Source organism: Sminthopsis crassicaudata, chromosome 4 (assembly GCF_048593235.1).
Source record: "Sminthopsis crassicaudata isolate SCR6 chromosome 4, ASM4859323v1, whole genome shotgun sequence".
In the NCBI taxonomy this organism is placed as follows: Eukaryota; Metazoa; Chordata; class Mammalia; order Dasyuromorphia; family Dasyuridae; genus Sminthopsis; species Sminthopsis crassicaudata.
In genome coordinates, this window is record NC_133620.1 from 402,195,510 (window position 1) to 402,219,951 (window position 24,442).

Sequence of the window (24,442 nt, forward strand, 5' to 3'; positions counted from 1 at the left end):
GAAAATCTTGTATTTCTGGTGGAGTATTATTGTCTTCACTTTTCTTCCATTTTCTCCCTCTTCAATCTGTTGTCAAGTAGTCCTATAGCCAATCATTAGCTTTATGTGGTGGATTTCTGTTTTTATTTTTTTTTCTTTTATTTTCCAGGCAACTGCAAGAACAGCAGCGCCAAAAGGAAATTGAACGGGAGAGGCTGGAGCGTGAAAGAATTGAACGAGAGAGATTGGAGAGAGAGAGGTTAGAAAGGGAAAGAATTGAAAGGGAAAGAATGGAGCAAGAACAGCTTGAAAGAGAGCGACAAGAACGCCTAGAACGAGAAAGGCAAGATCGAGAGAGGCTTGAACGGGAAAGACAAGAAAGAGAGCGGCAAGAACAGTTAGAAAGGGAACAGTTGGAATGGGAAAGAGAGAGAAGAATATCAAATGCTGGTAAGAAGATTATACACTAGCCTATTCTTTGGGACTTGAGGTTTTTGGGTTTTTTTATTCTAAATTAATTTGGGAATAAATAGCATGAAATCTAGAGTTTTTAAAAATATAAATAAATTTAAGCATCATCTTCCCCCCCCCCTCCCCAATATTCCTTCTGTGTTGTTAATAGACTGGAATAAGCATATAGAAAAGTTTTAGAAAGTTTAAGTTTGGTATCCTATTTTAGGTTTCTGATTTGGATATAAAATGATAGGTAGTGTGTTTTGGAAGAATATTTTGGATTAGTTAAGCTGATTATAAATTCCCAGCCTTTGAAATTGCACTAGAACTTCTTGGACAAAACTTCTGATATCAGAGCTAAGTATGATAGAGAAAGTAATTTGCTTGATTGTATCATGGTATCTTTGAAAGTTATCTCAATTTGTGAGTGAGAAATAGATTTGCTTTATTAATAATTGTGTTTTTATTAAAAATAATCTTGTCATATTATACCCAGAATTGTGGCAGCAATCTCAATTTATAAGAGAGTGAGAGAGCATGAGCGCATGCTAAATATTGGGTATTGCAAAAGTCTTGGCAAATCTTAAACAGTTGAAGACTTTTGTGGGTACCTTCCCATCTCCATATATGTGTATGCAATATATGTAAGCAATAAAAATTCTTAGAATTCATTTTACTATTCATTATTTCCTGATTAAGAATAGTAGTGTGTGGAAATCAGTGTATTTTGGAACATTTTCATTATACGGGTAATATGGTTTCACAAAATTTAATTTTACAAATTGTAATCTGAGCTTTTATTAATATTGTCAGATTTTCTGCTGTCAACAATGAGTAGTTCAGAAAACCAAGGGATTATATATAAACAAACAATGAGAAGAAAGTTTCTCTTAGTACTGCACATTTTTGCTAAATTAATTTTTGTTTGTTATTTGGTTTGAGAAAGCTTCTTTTCCCTTCTGTCATTTTTCTATTTATTTAGTAGACTTCACAATGACAGTTAAGTTCAGAAATTTTAGCTCATTAAAAGAGGAAAAGGTCTTTAAAAAGGACCCAGCAGATCAATATATGTTGCCATTTAACTTCATTGTTGAGAAACAGAAAAAAAAAGTTTGTTTCTGCTCTAGATTTCAAAATTAATTTATAAATTAAAATACTGAAAGTTGCTAAAAAGTCAAAGTGCTATTGACAAACTTTTCTAATAATAATTTTCACAAATGCCTAATCCTGTGGTACTAACTATAGTCTTACATTTATACATTTTGTTTGAATGCTGGTTTTGTTGCTTCATTAGCTCCCTTTTTCTCTCTCTCTCCTTTTTTATCCTGTCTTTTGCTGCTGCTTTCCATCTTCTGTCCAGCTCCATCTTTCGACAACTCCCTGTATAGTGCTCCACTTCCTGAATATTCCAGTTGCCAGCCTCCTTCAGCACCTCCTCCATCATATGCTAAAGTCATCTCAGCTCCAGTGTCAGATGCCACTCCTGATTATGCTGTAGTGACCTCTATACCACCTACTTCCACACCCCCTACACCACCACTGCGACACTCAGCGACACGTTTTGCAACCTCTTTAGGTTCAGCCTTCCACCCTGTTCTTCCCCATTATGCTACAGTTCCTCGTCCTCTGAACAAAAACTCTCGACCTTCTTCTCCTGTGAATGCACCCCCTTCTCAACCTCCAGCTACGAAGCCTTTTGCCTGGTCTGCTTCAAACTTTGCACCCCTCCCTCCATCGCCTCCAGTTATGATTAGCAGCCCTCCAGGCAAAGCTACTGGTCCAAGGCCTGTTCTCCCTGTTTGTGTTTCTAATCCGTTGCCCCAAATGCCTCCGTCACCTACTGCACCCAATGGGCTTCCTGATTCTGTAACATATCCAGCACCTTCACCGTCTACCTCAGGTCCAGCAGCTCCACCTCCGCCGCCACCACCTCCAGCACCTCCACTGCCTTCCCTTCCGTCACTGTCCCACTCTGGACCTCAAGCTTCTCCTCCTCCAAGCACCCCTATTGCCTCAACTCCCTCATCCAAGCCTAGTGTTCTCCCTTCTCCCTCTGCAGCTGCCCCTGCCTCTGTTGAGACTTCTCTAAACTCTGTGCTGGGAGATTCCTCTGCTTCTGAGCCAGCCTTGCAGGCAGCCTCTCAGCCGATTGAAACTCCGACCCAGCAGGGTAAGGCTTTCTATTTTTGCTGCTAATTAACTAATCATTGGATATCAACAACTGTAATAATTGTCTTGAAGGATAAGGAAAATGCTTTTTAAAAAAACTTGAAGGATTGTTCAAAGAGATTATTTAGTAAACCTCCATCATTACTACCCCACCTTATCTTACTAGTTTACAGCTGAGCAAACTTGACTTGCTCTAAGACACAAACAAATAAAGGGCAAGCTCGATACTCAGATGTTGTGATTCCTATCCTGATGTTATTTCTATTGTATTACACTTTAGAAATCTACTGTAATTATTGGTAATAATGTTTTATTTAAATATAAAAAGTAAATGTGAATTAGGACATGTTTTTTGAATGTTAGGAATGTGGTACTTACACCTGAGTTTTGAAATATATTATTATGAATGCCATCTGTTAACTTTCACATTAATTTTTACTACTTCCCAATTTGTCTATGTACTTTAAAATACATTTTGGAGGTTCTATATATTACGAAAATAATCTGTAATGTGAACAGGAATGCAGATTTTTGTGGGGTTTCTATAACTGAGTAAATTCAGACTAGTTATTTCTCTGAAGTGTTGCTGTCTCCATCTATATATTTGTGTTTTTATATTATATATTTGTATATATAATATATATATTTGTTTATATATATTATATATATATACTTTATATATTTTTAAAGTATTATAAAACTTACTCCTTATAATTTTTATAAGAAAAATGTGATTATCAGGTATAAAAATAAAGCTTTCATGGATGAGAATATTTTTAATTATGAAGTATATTGAAATGGCCGACATATTCTGATATAGTTGTTCAAGAGCTAATTTCAAGAGTCAAGACAGCTGAGTTCACATTCTGCCTCTGATTTATCCTGGTAACATATCCAGCAAGTTACTTTACCTCTCACCCTTCTGGCTACAACCTGTAAAGAAGGTGCTGAAATAAAAGTTGGAGAGGGAACTTTCTCATTAGCAGGTTCCCTCTGCCAGTGAAATCACAGACCCAGTGGTCTGTCTCTGTCCAAATGAAGTATGTTAAATATATTCAAAATGTTCATTAACCTAAATTATAGTTGTAGTAGTAATAGTAGTAGAAGGTGTTTACAGTAAAATTTTAGTTTCAAAATTCAGCTTCATAGTCTGAATTTGAAAATGCCTACTAAAAGCAAGTTAGTTGCATTACTATTTTTTTTTTGTATGTGTGTCTTACATATATTTGTTTTGGTTAGTTTATTCATTGTGTCTTTAAAATACATAGGTAGTGCTGTACAGTCAGTCTAATTGGCCATGAGGGAGAATACATTTGCTCTCTAAATCAGCCTCAAAATGTTAAGGATCTACCTGATTTATCTAATTTCCACAATATGTTATATATGACCCATGAATTTGTTAAATTTCTATTTCTCCTATATATTCTATTTTCATCCCATGTAACTTCTTTGAAGGAATGAAATGTGCAAATTTATCCTTCATTGAAAACATAACTTGGCAATAATCTTAAAATGTACCTTTATATTTACAGAAGGAGCCTTATGCAATCTTGTATCAATGTCACTTTCACTATATTCTTACAGACACAGAAAAATCTTTTAAAAGTTAATTTCACTAACCCTTTGATTGTTGATGTTTTATATTGGTGTTAAATAACTTTGTGGTTTCACATGATTCTTAGTGCTCATTTCAGACATTTGGATTATGACTGAGACAACATTAATGTTTTATTTGGTTCCAGACGGTTATATTTTCTTTGTTCTACTTTTAGTTAGTTTTCTTATGGAGCTCTGAAAAGAAGCAGGAAGTATGGGAGGCCAGATGATACTTTGGGTAGTCAAGAATTAGTTGTTAGGACTTTCCATATTGTGTTGATTTTTACCATAGATGTGCATATAGTTAGACTGGAAGGGAGATGGGGAAGTTTTTATCTTTAAAAGAAGACTTCAGGTAGCAGTCTTTGTTGCTTCTTGAAATAATGATGTTGTAGCAAGTGATTGTTAAAGCATTATGCATCTTACTAAGTCCTCAGTAAATCCTCATTGGTCTGTTTTTTTAAAATAAATAGATAGCTGTTTTGGAGTTTGTGCAGAATAAAATAAAGGGTCCTCTTATCCTAGAGCCAAAGGTCTCAGTCATGAATTCATTTCCAGGGTTTGAACCTAAATCCTCTTGATTATATGGTGGTAAGAATCCTTCCAAAGCAATGGCGTGACAACCCCTGATTGCCTTACCAAGTAGCTTTAACAGGTTATTTTGGCTATCTGTATAACACTTCTCAAACTACTGAAAATAACTGATACTTTTTTTTTTTTTTAACATAATGTGGTCTTTTTTTTTTCCAAAATTTTCATTCATAAAATATTTATTTAGATAATGTAATTTTTTGTATCAATATTATTGAGACTGCTTTATGTAATAGAAAATTTGACCATTGATGGACTTTTCCTAATTATAACATGTTAATATGTTATTGGGTAATATATTAACATATATATATATATATATATGTATTATTTAATTTGTGTCATTTCAGTTTTTATTACAGTCTAGAATCTTGTAAATAATGTTTCTTAGTAACATTCTTACTTATACCCTTTTGTAATGTTTCTTTTTATTAGGTGTTGTCCTGGGCCCACCTGCTCCTCCTCCCCCTCCACCACTTCCTCCTGGTCCAGCCCAGACTCCAGCAGCACTCCCTCCTCCACCAGGTCCACCTCCCCCACCCCCCCCTCCCATCTTCTGGGCCACCTCCTCCCCCCCCTCCCCCACCCCTTCCTAATCAGGTGCCCCTTCCAGTTCCTCTGCCCCCTCCTGCCCCTCCTCTTCCTGCCTCTGGATTTTCTGTGGCATACATATCAGAAGACAATCGCCCTTTAACTGGACTTGCAGCTGCAATTGCTGGAGCCAAACTTAGGAAAGTTTCACGGGTAAATGCATCCCCCAAGTTTTTTTCCCTTTATTGTCAAATACTGTTATTCAGAAATAATTACGCCAAATCATTGAATTCGTTGTATAAAGTAGTTCTCAATAAGAGTCACTGAGGGCTCATTCTTCTTTAAACAGTATCCAGAATACATTTGAATCTGACTTACTGTTGTTAAATATTGTTACTTGTTCTGTTTTGGAACTAGATTTTGAACAAATGTAACACTCAGAAATTTGTGTTATACCTATATGTATATATTTTCATTAAGATTGAGGATTCCTCTAGTCCAAGTGGAGGAAGTGCCATTGGAGTGAACTCGATTTCAGCTAAAACAGACACAGGTCGTGGAAATGGACCACTTCCTTTAGGTGGCAGTGGTTTAATGGAAGAAATGAGTGCCCTGCTGGCCAGGAGGTAAGTCAAGAATTTCATTATTTAATGCCAGTGCCCAAAAGAGGGAATTTGAAAATTATTATAATGACTATATTTTTGTATTAAGAGATGTATGATTTTGTTTGGTTTGGGTTTGTTCTAGAAGAAGAATTGCTGAAAAGGGATCAACAATAGAAACAGAACCAAAAGAGGATAAAACTGTAAGTTGGTAATAAACATGATACACTTTACCTTAATATTTGAAATAGACAAAATATTGTAGTTAAAGGAATAATATTGAAGATAATTTAAATATGTCAGAAATGGATTTTATCAAATTTTTAATATGCTGATATTGTTTAAAATGTTATATGATATTGTTCTAGTTAAATTTGTTACAAAGTGAATTGTCAGGTATCTGGTATTAATTGATAGTATGACATAAAAACACAAGCTTGAGGGTCTGAAGAGTTGAGTTTGGACACTGGTTTGCAGTGGTGAGCAAGTAAATTTGCCTTCTTCTCCTTCAGTTTCTTTATACTGTGAGATGCGATGAACTTAGATGCCATTAAAAATTGCTTTCAGTCTTATTATTTTGTGACTGGGAGCATAAATGCTTAAACTACCTTATCTCTACCTATTGTGTTTGACTTTGCCACCATTGGAATCAGATAGTTAGATCAAACCAAACCCATGAGAACACATGGGAAGAGAAGAGAAAGAATGCACAAATAGTCCTAAGAGATAATAAGGCTGAACTAAAATAAAGGAAAGAAGAGGTGAAAAGAGACAAGTGAGAAGAGGATAAAATGTAATCTGAGGATTTTGTAAGGCTGTGTTTTCAGTAGAATTGATAAGTGATATATACTTTATATTTTATTCAGGAAGATGCAGAACCTTCAGCTTCTAAGACCTCTTCAACAAGCACACCTGGTAAGTGACTATTAATAGCCTGATATCTTTATGTCCTTGAAACCATATGTAGCTGACATGTTGCTTGGTTGAGTATGGGACAAAGTGACAAAGATTTCCAAATGAAAACCTCCTTAAAAGGAAAAGGAAGTTGTGATTTACATTTGTTCACTTGACTCCAAATAGAAACTGTAAAGATAACTGTAGAACTTGAGACTAAAATTTCACCTTAGGAGGTATTTTCATTTCCTTTTCATCTACTAGATATCAGTACTTAATAAAGAATTGACTAGCCAAGTAAATATTAGTCTGAATATTTAAAGTTTGGATTGAAGATTGACTTTTTAACATTTCTTCCTTCCAATTCAGCACTCTCTCTTTCCCACTTATGCAGAGAATACCTATATTTCAAGACCCCACAGAAGTTTTACCTTCCATGTAGCATTCTGCAAATATCCCAATTTAGTGGTCTCAGATTCAAAATTGTCTGTTTTGTCAAAATTGTCTAAGTTTAAGCACTCATCCTTTTATATTACTCTCTAAGTCTTTATAGATATGCATAACATTTCAAGAAGTTCCTTACCGAGCTGTATTCCCAGCAGTGTTTTGGGTTTGGATCTATACTCTTGGCCATAGTCGATGTGTCTAATATCTCACTTATCTTGCCTTTTCCAAAAGGGAAGTCATAGGTAGCATAAAATATTTCTCATTTATCCTGCGCCCATTGTCACAATTTATTCTGAGTTTTAGTCTTAAATGGGAACAGCAAAATAATGGGTTCATAGGATTTAGAGTTACAGGAACTTTTAGAAAAGATTTCTTAAATGCTTCAAAATGGAAATCTTACTTTTTTGAAACATGATGGTTTAATTTTTTTTTTTTTTTGCATAAATATTTTTAAGTATTTTGTTTTTTAAATTTTAAAATATTTATGAAAATGTGTCTTTTCTTTTAAAGAACCAACAAGAAAACCATGGGAAAGAACGAATACAATGAATGGCAGCAAGTCACCTGTTATCTCCAGGTACCATTTTTTTAAAAACAGTTTTAAAATGCCATGTCATACTGTCTGAGAAATTTTAGAAATAGTTTTGTGAAAACTTTGATTTAAAACATGAAAACTTTTAAACAGATTTTAGATAAGATGTGGATAAAGAAAGGAAAGCAATAAATTATAGTAGAAATTAGTGTATTGCTTCATCATTTAAACCATATTAATGCCAATTTTCATCATCTCTCTTCCACCTCCCTACTCCCATCCAAAAATTGACGTTTTTTGTGGGATTATTAATTGTAGCATACTGTAGCTTTCATGTTGAAAAAATAAAATTCATTTGGCTACAATAAAGTTCTAATTCTATTACCTCTGTCAGAAAACAGAATTCCTTGGGGAAAACTCTTATTTACAAAGTACTTTACTGTGAGGTAAGGCCTTGAGCTTTTTGCCAAATTTTACTCCAAGTTAGACATACCTGACTTCTGAACCTAGAAATCTAGCAGATCGGAAAGTATAAGATAGATTTCTTAAAATCTTCATGAATCTGGCATATGCTGAATCCTTTTTAAAATTTGTTTTGTGAGTGCTTTCTTTTGCAAGAGGTAGATTGATATTATTGTTTGACACAATTATTGAAGTTCCCAAAAACCTTAAATTTTTTGATTGTGAGTAAAATGTTTTTGCCCAATTTTTTTTTCTAAATCTGTAACATAATTAACCAGCATACTCAGTATTGTTTGCTTGTTAGATGGTATCCTTATTTTGTTCCATATCACACAGGAAATCTTGCTGTTATGCAGTCTTATTGGTAAAACAATCTTTTAGTACATTTATGTTTTCTGAGATAGTATAGGGTGCTTTCTACATTTACTAAAAGATCAGGTGTTAATAACATTCCTAACCAGTGATAAAAACTGTTCTATTTATTTTCCAGGTGTCCTAACGAATTAACTTTTCAGATAATGTATATGCTTTTTGTAATAATGTATGAGGCCAGTGGGATTACCTTGATTTCCCCCCCTTCCCCCCCCCCCCCCCAAATGGAAGTGATCTTTTAAAAAGACAATGCCAAAAAGCTATCATTTGTCAGTGTGTGTCCTCATTGGTTTTGCAAGTATGGTCACTGTATTTTTGAGATCTGAGTTGCCAGATTGCCTGCCAGAGAATGGGCTGACCTAAAAGAGTAGAGGACTGACTTCTGAGGATTTATTTCATGTGGTGAAGGCCTCTCCCTAATTGTTGAACGGGAAGTTTCCATGCAGCCCATCTTTATGATTTTCATAGATAGTATAGGGCCTTGTGTTTTTTCCCCAGGAATCTTAGTTATTTCTATGTAATTCTTTGTCAAGTGCTAGGCATTGAAAGATGCCATTCTCATCTCTGTGAATGGCATAATTAGCAAAAGAAACTATATTTTTATACATTTCTGAGAGCTTTTAGGCTTTTTTTTTTTAAATTTAATAGATGCTTTAAAAATTTGCCATTTAGAGAAGTGTTCTTATTAAGTTTTTTTCATTAAATATATTAACATGTGAGACTTAATCCAGGAATGAAATTTAGCTGTGTGCCATGCAAAAAATAGATACTTTGCAAATATGTGTTGTATTACATTATATTATTCCTTTCCACCTTCTTTATACGTATAAATATATGCAATTGATTGTTCATTCATATGTATATAGTGCTAAAAGTTTAAAAGTGGTATAGCTTTTTAAAAAATACTGATGGTTTTCTTGCTACTAATGTAATAAAAGCTTATGTTTTCTCACAGAACCCACGAGGTAATGTAGTAATTTTTAGCCTCAGTTTGCAGATTAAGACACTTCTAGGTTCCTCCTGTCACTAGAATCACAGGACTATTGTTGGTATTTTGCTTTTTCAATTGTATTACTCACTTTAGAAATGTCCTATTAGGAAATATATTTAATTAAAAGGTGTTTTAGGCTATTAATAGCTTTGGGACAGATCTTTTTCCTTTTCCTTAAATTTTCTTTTAGAAAATCCAGATTTTCTTTTATCTGGCATAGTGGAAGAATGGGTTACATTTGGGAGTCAGGAGAAGCCTAAGTTCAGGTTCTTTCTCTGGCTATAGGCCATTCAGTCACTCTTAGGCCAATCTGCTAACTTATATTTTTTCCCTAACCTGTAGCATGCATATAACACAGTAGTAGAAGGGGTGGAACGGGACAAAATGAATCAAACTCTAAAGTCAGCATTTACAAGCTAAAATTGCCTTTGAAACGACTTTGAATCATTTCAATATATAAACAATATAGAAATAAAAAATATAGAACAATTTCTTTAGAGCTATCACTAGAAAGGAGGGGTTTGGATCTTTTGATAAGTCATTATGTATGGGAGACTAAAGGGATCCAAGGTCATTGCTATGGAAATAATTAAATGTGAATGGGGGGAAGGGGAGTAATGCTTCTCACCAAAATCAGGCAGCAGGTTAGAAGCATAGATTTCACAGATTGAGGAATGGCTTCATACAAAAATCTCATTCTATTTAATGTTAACACTGCCTCATAATTATTTCTTCTTAAGGAATATATATAGTAGGGCTTTCTAGTTGCCTACAGCTTCTCTCAGTAGTACCATGATTCTGAAAGGACTTTCCATAGCTCTGATGAAAAGAGGAATCTAGAGTAGCCTTCTTAAACTTGTCCTACTCACTTACACCTTTACTCCTAAGCCAGCTATACAGGTGTAGATAATAGATATATAGTCAAACATTTTCTGATAATAAATCATAATTTTGTACACCTCACTTTCAATTTAAGAAGTTTTGGTCTAGAGTCATACCCCACACAGCAAAGTACACTGGGAGTAAAACAGGAAAACTGAGAGTGACTAAAGGTTCAGCTGACAGTTTTCACATTTCTGGAGCATGTGTTCATTGAGGAGATTGATTTCCTGGACTACTGTTGCTTCTCTCTCCTCCAAGCATTACTCTCCCTACCTGCCTTCCATTTTCCTGCCTCCCCGCCTTTCTCTTTTCCCTTCCCACAAGTAATTCATACATATATGTTGCTGTTCCATTACCCTTTATTTCTGAGGATCGATTGAAATATTGTAGGTAATATGCTCTGTAAATCTGAAAGAATCATATGAGTATTAGATAGTACTTTATAATAACATCTCATCTTTCTGAAATATAGGGAATAGTGACTGTGGGGTGTGACTGTGTGTGTGTAAGATGATTTAAAATAGTACCTAAGTCAAAATGTCAATCAACAGTTGAAGGGGAAAACTGTTTTAGAATAAAACTACTTTTATTTTGTTGACTTGAGTTTAAGGTCCCTAAAACAGCTTATAGATTCTTTGATGCATTGTTGTTCACTTGATTTTTCTCAGGTGTTTTCTTAGTAATCTGTTTGAAATGTGATGAAAATGGGACCTGTACCTTCTGTTAAAGATAATTTTGCATCATTAAATTCATGTTTAAAAGATTCTTGACTAGTACTTTAAAGTGTAGAGTTTTGTACTTAATTATTTGAAAAGGTATATCCATAAACAGCTTTTATTTGGTTGATCTGTGGTGGTGTTGGACTGCTCTCTTATGGCAGTGAACCATAAAAATAATCTGTACGTCAAGATTTTTTTACTTTATTAAAGATGAAAAGTAAGTAGAATTTCTTCAATGTTTATAAAAAAATTTTTTTTAATGTCCTGATTTTTGTTCAAAGGCTTTATTTATTGCCTTCTGTTACTCTTTACTTTATTTGTTAACTTGCAAAAAGCAAGACCTATAAAACAGTACCTTAAAAAAAAAAAACAAAAAACTTTAAAAACATACTATTGTATACCCTTTTAAATGGTTTTTCCCCTTCATAGACGGGATTCTCCAAGGAAAAATCAGATTGTTTTTGACAACAGGTCCTATGATTCATTACACAGGTATCATCCTGCTGTGACTTTGTGATTTGAGCCCTTTTAATAACATGTATTCAGGATAGGGCTGAGCTTTTTTTACATGGATTGGTAATCACCACAAAAAAATTTTTTTTTTTTTTTTATTTGGTAAAATACATTTCTAAATGTTCAAAAGCTTAAATGAAAACTTTTACTGGTATTTCTTCCTTTGTAGTCACTTAGCTGGTAAAGAAACTGATGTCTACTATGTTGTGAAAATCTTTTCATCATAGGTGTACCAGTGATCATCTGTGTTCATACTTCAGAAAATTATTTAAAAATGTATGTTTTGACCCAGTAACTTTCCATTTGAAGACAAGACTTGAATTTGAGAATAAGAGAATAACAATAAAGGAATTTAAGAGAACCAAAGCCTAGCCCTTTTTTTAAATATAAGGAAAACATTTGCCTTCCATAAAGTGTTGTCACTAGGATACATATCTAAAGCAGTTCTTTTTATATTTATAAAATTTAATTTACATGAGAAATAAAACTAGAAATCTTATGAAAACTATCAACATTAAATAAAGTTTGTATTAAAGAGAAATTCATTATTGTATTTGTAAAATATCTTTGCAGGCTGAATTTCATAAGCCAATATTTCACACATTTGCATTTTGATGAGAATCTCCATTTTGGAGTTGCTTAGTGGTAAATAATATCTTAATTTAGTAATTAATATTATATACTAAAATTAGAATTGGCTTCTTTATTTGACCCATTTAAAATAATAGACTAATGTTCATCTAAAGTTTTGCCTTTTGATCATGAATTTGATCCTGCTTCCAAAGATCGTTGAGCTTTCAGAGATAGCTTTATCTTTTTTCTAAACTGATTTTAAACTGATTCTAGCAATGGACTGTTCTCTTTGTAGTTGTAAATATTGTAGATATCTTGCCATATCTTTTCCTTTCCCACAAAATGGGAACAGTCCCTGAAGCCAAATAATTATTTTTCCTTGTTCTTATGCTAGTGAAGGTAGGAATCCAGTAGGTTTTCTGTTGTTGTTTAAAATATTTACAATAGCCTGCTGAGAGTTGTGAAACCATTTTGTGGTATTAGGTGACAGTTAAGGTATTCTTAATCAAATTCACACATTTTGTGATACAGTTAGTGATTTTCCAGTAATTTTTGGTAAAAAAAGACCCTGTGGTAGTATTATTTTTCTTATTAAACAATATGTTTGAATTTATAATTTTTGAATTTAATTCTGACTAAATCTAATTTGCTAGCTTCAAATGGAATTTTAAATAAGCATAGTAAAGTGATAGTTAACATAGTCATTATTAAGTAAATAAACATTCACTACATTCTTTGCTAGCCCATTTCCCTAAAAAAAAAATTTGTTTGATACTTTGGTTGAAGCATTTTTTCCAAAAAGTGGTGATTACTTCTTTCCTTCAGTATAAAAAGTTCCCCCCTTTAGCTAATTATCCTGGTGGTACTGGTGGTGGATTGCATGTTAGCATGAGTTAAGTCTTTTAAAACTGCATGTTTCAACCATAATTTGCAATGTCACAATATAATTGCTTTGTTGTTCAATAAAGCTGTCTCCTATTTTATACTTCCTGTTACACCAGGATGTTGTCTTGTTTAATGGTTGATTCAGGTATTAATTTTGGAAGTCAGGTGAGAAAAAATGATGAGCTCAACTTAGTAGATATATATTACAAACACAAATAAGAGAATTAAAAAAAATACAACTAATGCTTAATTTATTTTGTACTAATTGTAGACAATAGCAGAGGTGAATGAATTCTCACATATTTATGTTATAGTATTTTCCATCCAGTCATAGTCCAGTAAATATTTAGTGTTATGGTAAATAGAGTGTTAAATTTGGATTTGGAACCTTTGGTGTCCAATCCCAGCTCTGCCACTCACTACCTTTGTGACCTTGATAAGTCACATAAGCACACTGGGGCTTCCTCCATTTTTTCAACTGTAGAATGAGGGGTTGGGATTAGATGTTTTTCCAAATCTCAGGCTTATGAGTCTTTTTGCTTGTAACACAAACATTGGAAATAGCAAAACTAAGCCTCTCATCAGAAAGAGCAATATTTATTTTCTCATCCAAAAGAATAGGACTTCTTTCTTCTCCATTTCATTTCAGCCTGTGTTGGGTAGGTATGTCAAGGAGCAGAATTTTGCTGATTTGATGTCATACGATTGTAAACTTAAAAATCATCTGATTACACTAAAAGATTCAGAACTTAATAATACTCTATAAAAACTATTTTGCTGAATAGCTGATTTAGCTATTGAATAGAACTTATAGATTCTAACATCATTTAATGCCTTGTTAAATTTGAAAGTATATGGCTTGTCTTTTTACTTGAATTTATTTTTCATATGTGGAACTCCTCTTAAGTTAATTACTTTTTGAACATTTAAATAGATGTTACTATCTACAATTGAATTTTATATTGAGGATTTTATTTTCTTGCCAGATTTGGAAAGAGAGGCAAAGTAATATGTTTTAGCCTAAATGTACCTACTTGTCAGAAGTTATATGTCCATGTATTGGTCAATAGATTCTGTATTTTAAACAAAATAAAGTGTTAACACAGTGAGATGAGAGGGCCAGTCATATCTTTTTTTTTTTTTTAGACAAAATATTTTAAAGTGAATATTTTTAAGAGGGATTACTTGTAGAGTGGCTAGCCTAAAAAAGCTAGAAATGTTTTTAAAATGTTTTTTTCAGTGTCCTAGAGTTAAAAGTGCAATTCAAATAATATCTATACCATGCACAAAGGTTATTAATTTACTAAGACTCATTGTTAAGAAAATGATATTTTATTTTCAAGTATGGTTTATTGTAATAAAAATGCAGCTTCCTAAGCTTATTTTGTCAATCTTCTGAAATCCTAATATGGTGTTTCACTGTGACATGGCAGTAACCCTCGGTTTTCAGACTATGCCAGTGATCACAAGCTCTGTAAAGTTTGCCAAACTGGAGAGGCTTCAGCTATGTGCTGTTGTCAGGTGATGGGCTGTTATCCCGAGATCAGACTAGTTAAGTACAAAAAATCTTGTCACTGAAACAGTCCCCCACCAGGTGATGAACACTGGAATCACATTGGAACAAGTCCACAAAAGTAGGGAGGGAAAGTTATCAACTTTGATGTAAAAACACTTACATCATTGATTTTGTAAGTATTAAACTGTTTTAACAGGTGAGTTTCCCCCAAAACTTTTTGTGTGGAAGAAGTTGGATAATTATCCACAAATATATCTTTTCTTCTCAAAATCCAGCCTTTAGTTTTTGTCAGTACTTTTTTTGAGTCAAATCATTAAGTATTTATTTTGAAAACTATCTTTTAATATTCCTTATAAATTTTTTGAATTATTCTTGTTGGTAGAAAAAAGATTCTAAGTCAGGCCACTTACCTGATTAAGAAAAAAAAAATAGAGTCTGTGTGATATAGGTGCCAAAGGCGCCGCCCTTTTGATTTCAAAGTCCCTATTAGGGATATTTGTCTTGCTAGCATGCTATACATTTTTTTCCTTATTGTATTCTGGAAGCACTACTTTCCACTCTTCTTTTCCCTTCCATGTCTGTTATTTTCTTGTCCATTAGCAAATAACAGGTACTCCTGAGAGGGAAAAAAAAAAAAAAAAAAAGAGGAAAACACTTGAAAAAAATTAGTTTCCTTATTTTTAGTGGTTAGTGTTTAACCAGATGTATTTTAAAACAGGATTTAAATTTAATGTTTAGTTTTAAATAATTCATTTGTTAACCATTTAAAGTTAAAATTTAAGCAAAATTCACTTTTGTTTTTTCCCCAATTTCCTTCCTGTAGACCAAAATCAACGCCATCTGCGCAACCCAGTGCCAATGGAGTGCAGTCAGAAGGGCTAGACTATGACAGATTGAAGCAGGTATAATGTATTTACTAGCAGTTATTCATAATTTGCATCTGTTTCTATTTCTCATTTCAATTATACTTTAGAGTAGCTTTCAGAATAATCTTATGTAAATGTGAAAATAAAGAAAGTAAAACATTCTGATGTTCAGTTAAGTAATTAAATAACTTTTTGTGAATTCATATTCATATGATTAAAAAAAAGGTTTTCAACATTTCTCTTTTACTGTTATTTAATAAGGCAGCATCATTGTTAAAATAAGTGAAATGCTCATTTGAGCAAATGAAATGATTTTTCTTTTTTAATCAAAAAGTTTTATGCTTTGTGAAGATTAATAAAAGTTTCATTCATGTAGTTAATGAGTCTTCAGGAAAAAAATCAACAGCTATTTTAACTTACACAGAAAGCAGATTTTAAAAAAATACAGATATAATGTGGTTTTAAAAGCAAACATAATAAGAGTTATCAAAGGGTTGGAAGTATAGATAATATTGAGAATGAGGTTATTTAATTTTTTTCATTATATTTGTTTTTCAAAGTTTTGTAAATTGAGGATTTTTTCCAATTAAATTCCATTTTTGCCTCTTAATCTAGATTACTTTAGTTCTGATATAATTTTTATTTTCTCAATTTTTTTAGATCTAGAATTTTAAAGGAAATTTAGCTATGCATATTTTCAATTCCCTATTTCTATATTTTGTAATAAATTTATATAAAATTAAATGTCTTAGGGAAATTTTTTAAGGCAGTCTGGTAGAGAATCATTTTGTTAATAATAATAATTCTCTATAGTCAAGGCTCACAACTTGGATTATTAAAATTTCAAAATATAGAGTATCCCCAAGTTCTTAAAATTGCACTAAGACTTTTGAGGCACCCAATATGGTGATCTCTTAATTTTTGGTGATGATGGAGTGGAGTTGTTAGTTTAAACATTTCTAGTTGGCTTTGAGGAAACTGCTTTTGTATTAGTTGTTTGATAAAGGTTGAAGATGGTTCCTTTCAGCTTTAATGCTGTGAATATTTCCAATTAAAGAATATTCTTAAGATCCAACTATTCATCTATTCTACCTTGCTTCTCTACTTGGCTCTTTTCTCCTTCCCATCACTTTTTGAATTAATGCAATAATGAATTAATGAAAAACTGGATTCTTCAGAAATTTGCTGATCCATTTTGAGTGGCCGGGAACCAATTGTTTTAATTTAAATATAATTTCTTTTACTTCTTGCTATGTTCCAATAAGGAAAGAAATTCTGTTGAGGTTAATTATTTTTCTCAAAGAATCTGTGGCTGTGATTTATTTTCCTCTTTTTCATTTTCATTTTTCTACTTATTTTAGGATATTTTAGATGAAATGAGAAAAGAATTAACAAAACTAAAAGAAGAGCTCATTGATGGTGAGTTTCTAAATATGTATACTGCTTAAGAAATTAAAAGAAAACAATTTTTAAAATATACATGAATAATTGTATAATCATTTAAATACTGCCTGAGAACTAAAATTGCTTTTCAATTAAATTTAGATCCTCATTCATCTCTAAGCTTAGGTTAAGCTTGGGAGCAGAGATTTATATCCCAAAGAGAGGGACTTTCTCTTTTGAAAGTATGGGAAATTTATATAATAATGATTTCTAATCTTGTAGGATTTCAAACATAGTAAAGCGAAAATCAAAGGACTAAAATCTCAAAAAAATGATGTCTTTCCTTATTGTTCCTTTAAAATTAAACTTCCACATTTGTTTTTCATTAGCATTCTCACACAAAAATTAATTGCAGAATTTTTAGTTTGAAATGAAATATGTACAGACAGTATGTATTGGAGGTAAAATCTGAATCCAGGTCTTCCTGGCATCTGTGAAGAGTACAGCAAATGTAAAATTCCTCCATTAAGAGAAGCTATTTTTCCTTAGGTTCTGCTGAAGGCCTTGAGAGTACCATAGTATTTGTCTGCAAAAGTGATGGGTCACTCTCTTATTGCTGTAAATAAGTGTTTATTCCATTATAAAAAATGAAATGAAATTAAATCATGCATATTCTTTACCTGGAAACTTAATCATCTTTTTATTGTCTATTCTTTTTATAAACTGGGTTAATATCAATTAATCATTATCATAGTTGTAAAAATCATCATTTGTTCTAAGATAATAACTAATGGTTTCTTTTTTCCCCCTTTTCTAAACAGCAATCAGACAGGAACTCAGCAAATCAAATACTGCATAAAAAAAAAAAAAAAAGAGTAAAACTAAGAAGATAGACTTTGACCCGAAAACATAAAGTAACTACATTTTGTGGGCTGTTAAAAGAAAATGGAATCAATCACTTGGAATGAGGGAAAAATCATCATATTATAAAAGCTGTCACACATCTACGATGACCTGCTATTTCCCTCCCAGTTTGCTGCTTTTTTCTGACCTTTACAAACAGGATGGAAAAGAGTCTTAAGAATTACTGTAATGATTATGCAGAAAATCCACCTGTCAGGCAAGATCACAGTGCATTGAAATATTCTCATGTCAAGATAAAAATTGCACATTTTTTTTTCTAGAATTCATTGTTAAAACAAAGAAGAGAAAAAGTTCAAGAAGGCTTTTCAGAGAGGTTTTCAGTGTTAATGAAGGATTTAGCAAGTTATTTTGTTGTACTGCAAATGTTTTCTCAGGTTTTGTCTTCCTATCACATTTGATATTCCATGATTTATTATTACATATATTGGTTCAGATCATAAAACATGGAACAAATGGAAATGTGTGTGTTTTATGGAAAGTGATTATTTGTAAGAAAGTGACCTAAACATGGCTTGTACAGATTGGAATTCTGGAACGATAGGAAGCCTCTCTAGTTAGCCTTCATGCAGTTTTGTAGATTAAAAAACAAAAAGTACAGTTTAAAATTCAAAAATGTAGATGCCTTCCTAAATTGTTACAAATGCTTTACCAAATCTACATGATACAATCAGTGGTCAGCTATGTTATGGTTTAAGTAGGTTTTCCCAGGCTTTTTTTTTTTTTTTTTTTTTTTTTTTTTTTTTTAAGATTGGAGCATGTGAACATGTAACAATTACCACAAAATTTGTTTTTTGTTTTTTTATTACAAAAATCAGTACACATCACAAGCATTTAGTAGCCTTTCCAAGCTCAGCCCCAAGGGGAAAAATTATTTGTGAGAGGAAAGGGGGAATTATTTTTCATTTAAAATTAATTAAATATTTTTTCTGCAATATATTTTTCTCAGACATTTTGTGCATGAATAATAATGAGGAATATTTTGTGACTTCAATGAGCAACCATGTTAATAGAACCAGGTACTTAATTTTTCTTTAAAGTTACTTGTATCTTAGGGTAACTTCATAGGTCTGGGTTTCACATTATGTATTTGTCCCTGTGAAACTCAAAAAGTTGGATCACTGAATTTAGGAATCTTTACATCTGTGTCCCTATAATAATACAGAATATAAATGTCCAGGTTTCATATATATATATATATATATATATATATATATATATATATATATATATATATATTTTCCTGGCTTTCTCTTTGAGGCTACTTTTGAAATTTGCTTTCTAAATTAACAAGCAAAAGTTAGGTTCACAAAAGTACTGGGAATATAGAAAGTAATGAAAAAGTATACATCATTTTCCTTAGGGAATGAAGTGAGATTTTACTGCTGGAAGGAAGAAACAATTCTGTGTGTGTGTGTGTGTGTGTGTGTGTGTGTGTGTGTGTGTGTGTGTGTGTGTAAGTAAAATCCACCTTCTCTTTTACCTTTTTTCTTTTGAAGTGGTATAATTAAGTGGGAAAGAGATTCATGTGAGTTGCTATCAGTATAGTTCTAAATCAAATTCCACTACATTCACCTACACCCCTTCTCCTATCCCACCACCACCTACCATATATCTTGATTCAGGCTACGCAGTTTTAGTGCCATATTTGTTTTCAGGTCTGTAAGGCTCAGAAATTTTAATAGAATTTGGAAGAATGCATTTTTATTTGCCTTTTAGATTCTTTCATTCTCCATTTTTAGGCCAGAAAGCTTTTAAGTATCATATTCCCCTATAGTTAACCAAAGCAAATTCATAGCACTTACCACTTCAAGGAAGGTTGATGATGTTCGTCCTCTTCCCCTATCCCCTTTAAAAATGTTTCTTGCTTCTCTGTAGAGACTCCATTTTAAAGACTAGACTATGATGGGACTTAATCATAATTGTATACAATTCTTCTTTCCAGTGACTGTTTATTATTCTGCATGTGATAGTGAAGGCATTAAAGATAAAAAGCAAGCTTTTAAAGTACTGTTCTATATAAAAAGTAATAGGAGGCATTTTCATCTTTGTTCACATAATTTTTTTAAGCACACATTTTATCATAAGATTGTTTACACAGCCCTATCAATTTGGTCAGAAATCATGTTTGATTTTGTTAGTAAAGTTCAATAGCCTGGTGGAATAGTATATTGGGTACACGTGGTCCAAGAGACTAAAATACTGAATCCTGAAAGAAACTGGTTTATGCACTAAACGTTTTGTGCCTTGGTCAAAAATTAACATGATTTCTATATAAAAGGATAAAAAAAAAAACCCAATGTTTATTCATGCTACTTTTCATCTATGTTTTATGTTATCCTGGATTGTTGAAATTTGTTCATTAAAGGAAATTTGGTTGAATTAAGGTTTACTGTAAACATTTGCTGTCATACAGACAGATATGTCATTGCCAGAGATTTCAGTAATTAAAGTGAGAAATAGAAGCTAAGGTTATTTTCCTGATTGTTAAAAACTAACGTCCTTAAAACCAGAATATTACAGGTTTTTTGTTTTATGTTGTTGTTGTTGGTTTTTTTTTTTTTTTTTTTTTTTTTTTTTTTTTTTTTGCTTTTGTAAATTGGATGTCTTAAGCTGAGTACAGTTTAGGGGATCCTTTCTAATTACAGGAAGGTACTGCTTTCTCAACACTGTGATCTGATCTGTGACAAATTTGTACTATATACTCTGTAAATGGCTAACAAGTCAATCGCAAACAAACTGAATGTACAAATCTTAGTGCTGGTGCTGAAATCTCTTCAGAAGAGTCATCATGATTTAAAAGTTTGTTTAAAAAAATTTTTTTTTTCCTCATCAAAGTGTCAATCAAAACTGAAGCTGAAACACTAATGAATGTTAAATTTTCATGCTTTAGGTGTACCTCCTTTTTAGATTTTATTTTTCACTTTGTTCTCTGCTATTTTTACCATACTGTGTCATTTAAATTTCCTACATGCTAACTTTTCATTTGTGCGATTAAAATAAAATTGCAATATATAAATGTTGCAATCACTTGTTTGTGACCCTTAGATGACCTGGATTAATCCATTAATTTTAAAATAAGCTCTAGAGAATGTGAAATACCTTTCAAGTCCAATGATTTCACTAGTTGGTGGTTGTTCACTAGTTGGTATATTGTTGTCTACTCTTTGAAGGAAAAGTTTTATAGTAAATACCAAGACTGTAAATGAAGGAAATAGTTAACATACAGAAATGAAAACTAAAAATTGCTTTTGAATCAGAGGTGGATGTCTGTACTTGTCTGGCCTTTTCTTCCAGTGTACCTTGACACAGTTTTTCACTCAAACAGCCTAAAATATTTGTGCATATATGATACATTTTAATTTATCCTCATTTTATGCTAGATTTTTTTTTTACTTGTATATATTTATAAACCTCTAAAACTCAATTGTAGCCACAATCAAATTTGCATTTTCAAGTTTCATAGAAAAAAATTATTATATACTATTCTTAGTAAAAATCAGAATAAAGTTTTCCCAATTAATATGCTTATTCTATAAAAATCCAACAGGTAATATTTTTGCTTTCACTTTTCTCAGGCCTTTGAAGTGTCACTTGGGGTTTCATTGTTATATTTTAATTTCTCCCATTTGTGCCTAATGAACTCTATAATTTCCTTTTGTCAGACCCATATTTTTCCCTTCTTTAATTTTGCTCATATCCATTTTTTACAGGAGGGCAAGTCTATACAATTCCATTCTGACTATTTGATCTTAACAGCATTAGTTTTAACTGTATCTGTTACCATTCTAAAGAATAAGGCTTATTGACAAATCAATCTTTTCTGACTATATATAAATTAACATAAACAAAGTATCTTTTGTTACATTGGTAAATTTACCATCAAAGTTATAAAGCCTCCTCAAAAACACTCTATAAAAACTTGATCATAACTCCTAAAGTTGTAATATTTGTAAAGATAATTCTGTGTTTGAAAGCACAGTGTGCAAGGGTATTATCCAGTATCTTATAATCCTTTTATTTTCTTAAATTTTTTCTTAAATTCCATTAAAAAAAAGAAAACAAAACATTTACTTAGCAACCATTCACACAAGATTGCTTCTGAAAAAAGATCCAATTTTTATTTTTAATATATAGAGTTGTAAGATCTATCTGCCTCACAGAATAAGCAAAGAAATTAAAAGCTGAATAATTTCAAGGGTGGTTGACTCCTGACAATCTTAGAAATACATGCATGCATGCACACTCATACACGTGGACTTATAAGAAAATTCTTGATTGTAAAGACAAAGTTTATCAGGAATTTTGATTCACTGAGGTTGTGGTTCGAAAATCCAATAAATAGTTATTTTTGCCACTTTTGACCACCCAAAGAATTCGGAAATAAATGTTTTTTAAGTTAGTATTTTAAGGGTATCCTTTCTCATTTGAGTCTGAATAAATTGGACTGTGATAGAAAAGCTGCTAATTTTAATAACTTCTCAGGAAAGATTGTTTATTTACATGAGCCATATATAATGTTGGAATAACATAGTATAACTATTCCAAGGTAGGAAATCTTTATTATTGTGGGGTAATAAAGAATTAGAATTACTATTGTGAAATTATTAGAGTGACTTCTCTACCCTTGTATACACATTGATTATGTCATTTTTGGTCACCTGGGAAATTTTTTGGCAATTTAATGAATAAAGAATAAAATTGTCATAATCTCATATGTGATAAGAAGAAACAAAAAAACAGGAATATAATTCAAATTTAGAATTAATAGACAAAACTTATGTAAGCATCAAATTTAGTTAACTTATTTGAGCCAAAAGAGATTCAACCCTTTATAAATATAAATGTTAAGGGTCAAACCATGCAAGAAGAAAATTTGGTTTCATAATAGATAAGGTGGGTGGTAAAACTATTAAAATTCTAATAAAAATATAAGTTGCTTAAAAGTTATTTTTATTTTTCCAAGCATCTTCCTTGTTAAAATAATAAAGACCTTGAGAAAACTGCTTATTTTCTTTTGAAATAATTTTTGGAGAAGAGAATGGATTTTTATATGTTCATTGGCATAGATAGTTCTGAGTAAGGAAGCTCCTTTGACAAATATAGATTATCAGTTAATTTTTAGACATTTTATGATCCTTCTTAGTGATTTACCTATGATCAGATAGTTTCTATAACAAGTGAGACTTGGACCTAATTCTTGTTGACTCTTAAGGTTGAGCTACCCACTGTTAAGCTTTTTTTTTTTTTTTTTTTTTTTTTCTTTAAAGCTGATTCCCTTCTTTACCCCCCTTTTGGGGGTGGGGGAGATGGAAAAAATTAAACTAGCTTCTTTTTTTCCCCAAAGTTTCTTATTCTAAGTAATTCTGTAAACTGAATTCTTAAGTAACTAGAAGCAAGACAGTGAGGATCTTGGAGACCCAGGGATGTTGCCCAAGTTCACACAAGTAATATCAGAAGTGGAATTTGAACTCATTTCCTCATGACTTCATAGTGTGTTCTCTCTACTATATATATCAAATAGAAAGTGTTTCATAAATACTAAGCTATAAATAAAGTAAGTTAAAAATTAGTTATATTTCAACCTTAAAAGTGAAGGGTATATCACATTCCTTGGTTAAAATGTCTGATTTCAACTAAGTCTATTAGATGTCATAAAAAAAGGAGAGGGAAAAGTTTTGCTAGTTTAAGTTTGAGGGCAGGGACCTTGTCTCATCTGAATTTTGTGTTTCTTTCCAACTCTTAACAGGGTTCTGCACATAATAAGCAATAAATATTTTAAAGAATAAATGAAGTCAAGGAAAAATTCCAAGGCCATCACTGTTTTGGCCAGTTGTGAGCAAGTCCAGATTCAAGAAAATGTTACCAGAGGGGAAAAAAATCACAGGATAGCTGCAATTCCCAACATTTAAATTTTGTTTGTGTACTATAGTATTTACGATAGCATGGAGTTGGCTACTATATAAGTACCTTAAACTCTTGAGTGGTTCTCCTTCCTTGTCCTTATCCTGGGAAACAGATTTTTAATTTTATGATGGAAAACACTGAAAGTGAATATTTATTTTTAGTCAACTTCTCTGAACGATATTCATTCTATAAAGCAAATATGTATAAAGAAAATTTTGGCAATTTAATTTTTTTTAATCAAATAAGATTATCAGGGAGTAAATGTGGAAAATATATTTATTTGCTAACTACCCCAGTGTAGTAGTGTTATCTAACTGTATTCTCTCCCCCCTCTTCCATAATAGATAAGGAATCAGGATACTTTGATGGGTAATGGATAAAAGAGGGTTAATGTAAGCTAAGAATACTAAATGTGAGTCCTGTCACACTACTTGAAAGAGTTTTTTCCTTTTTGTGTTTTTGCATTGACTGTTCTGTGTTCATTCTGAAGCTAGGTGGCCATGTAAGATTTCCTAAAATCAACCTTAGAAGTTAAGATTGAGATAACAATGACTAAGAAAACATGTTTTTGTAGTTCACAGTTCTTTTCCCCCTCCTCCAAAAAAAGACCATAATGATTATATCACTAATAAAATGCTAATTGAAGAGATTTTTTTTA

At 32.0% G+C, this 24,442-nt stretch overlaps 1 protein-coding gene across 1 annotated transcript in view; it reads left to right on the top strand.

Moving 5' to 3' along the window:
- ENAH (ENAH actin regulator) overlaps window positions 1-17,948 on the top strand; it is a 117,946-nt gene extending 99,998 nt beyond the window's left edge. The window contains 12 exon segments of the mRNA XM_074262627.1: window positions 149-429; window positions 1,793-2,602; window positions 5,224-5,327; window positions 5,329-5,532; window positions 5,800-5,945; window positions 6,067-6,124; window positions 6,788-6,836; window positions 7,773-7,839; window positions 11,650-11,712; window positions 15,531-15,609; window positions 16,935-16,992; window positions 17,778-17,948. Of these exon segments, the coding sequence (XP_074118728.1) occupies window positions 149-429; window positions 1,793-2,602; window positions 5,224-5,327; window positions 5,329-5,532; window positions 5,800-5,945; window positions 6,067-6,124; window positions 6,788-6,836; window positions 7,773-7,839; window positions 11,650-11,712; window positions 15,531-15,609; window positions 16,935-16,992; window positions 17,778-17,815 (1,957 nt within the window). The 3' untranslated portion in view covers window positions 17,816-17,948.
- The last annotated feature ends 6,494 nt before the right edge of the window (window positions 17,949-24,442 follow it).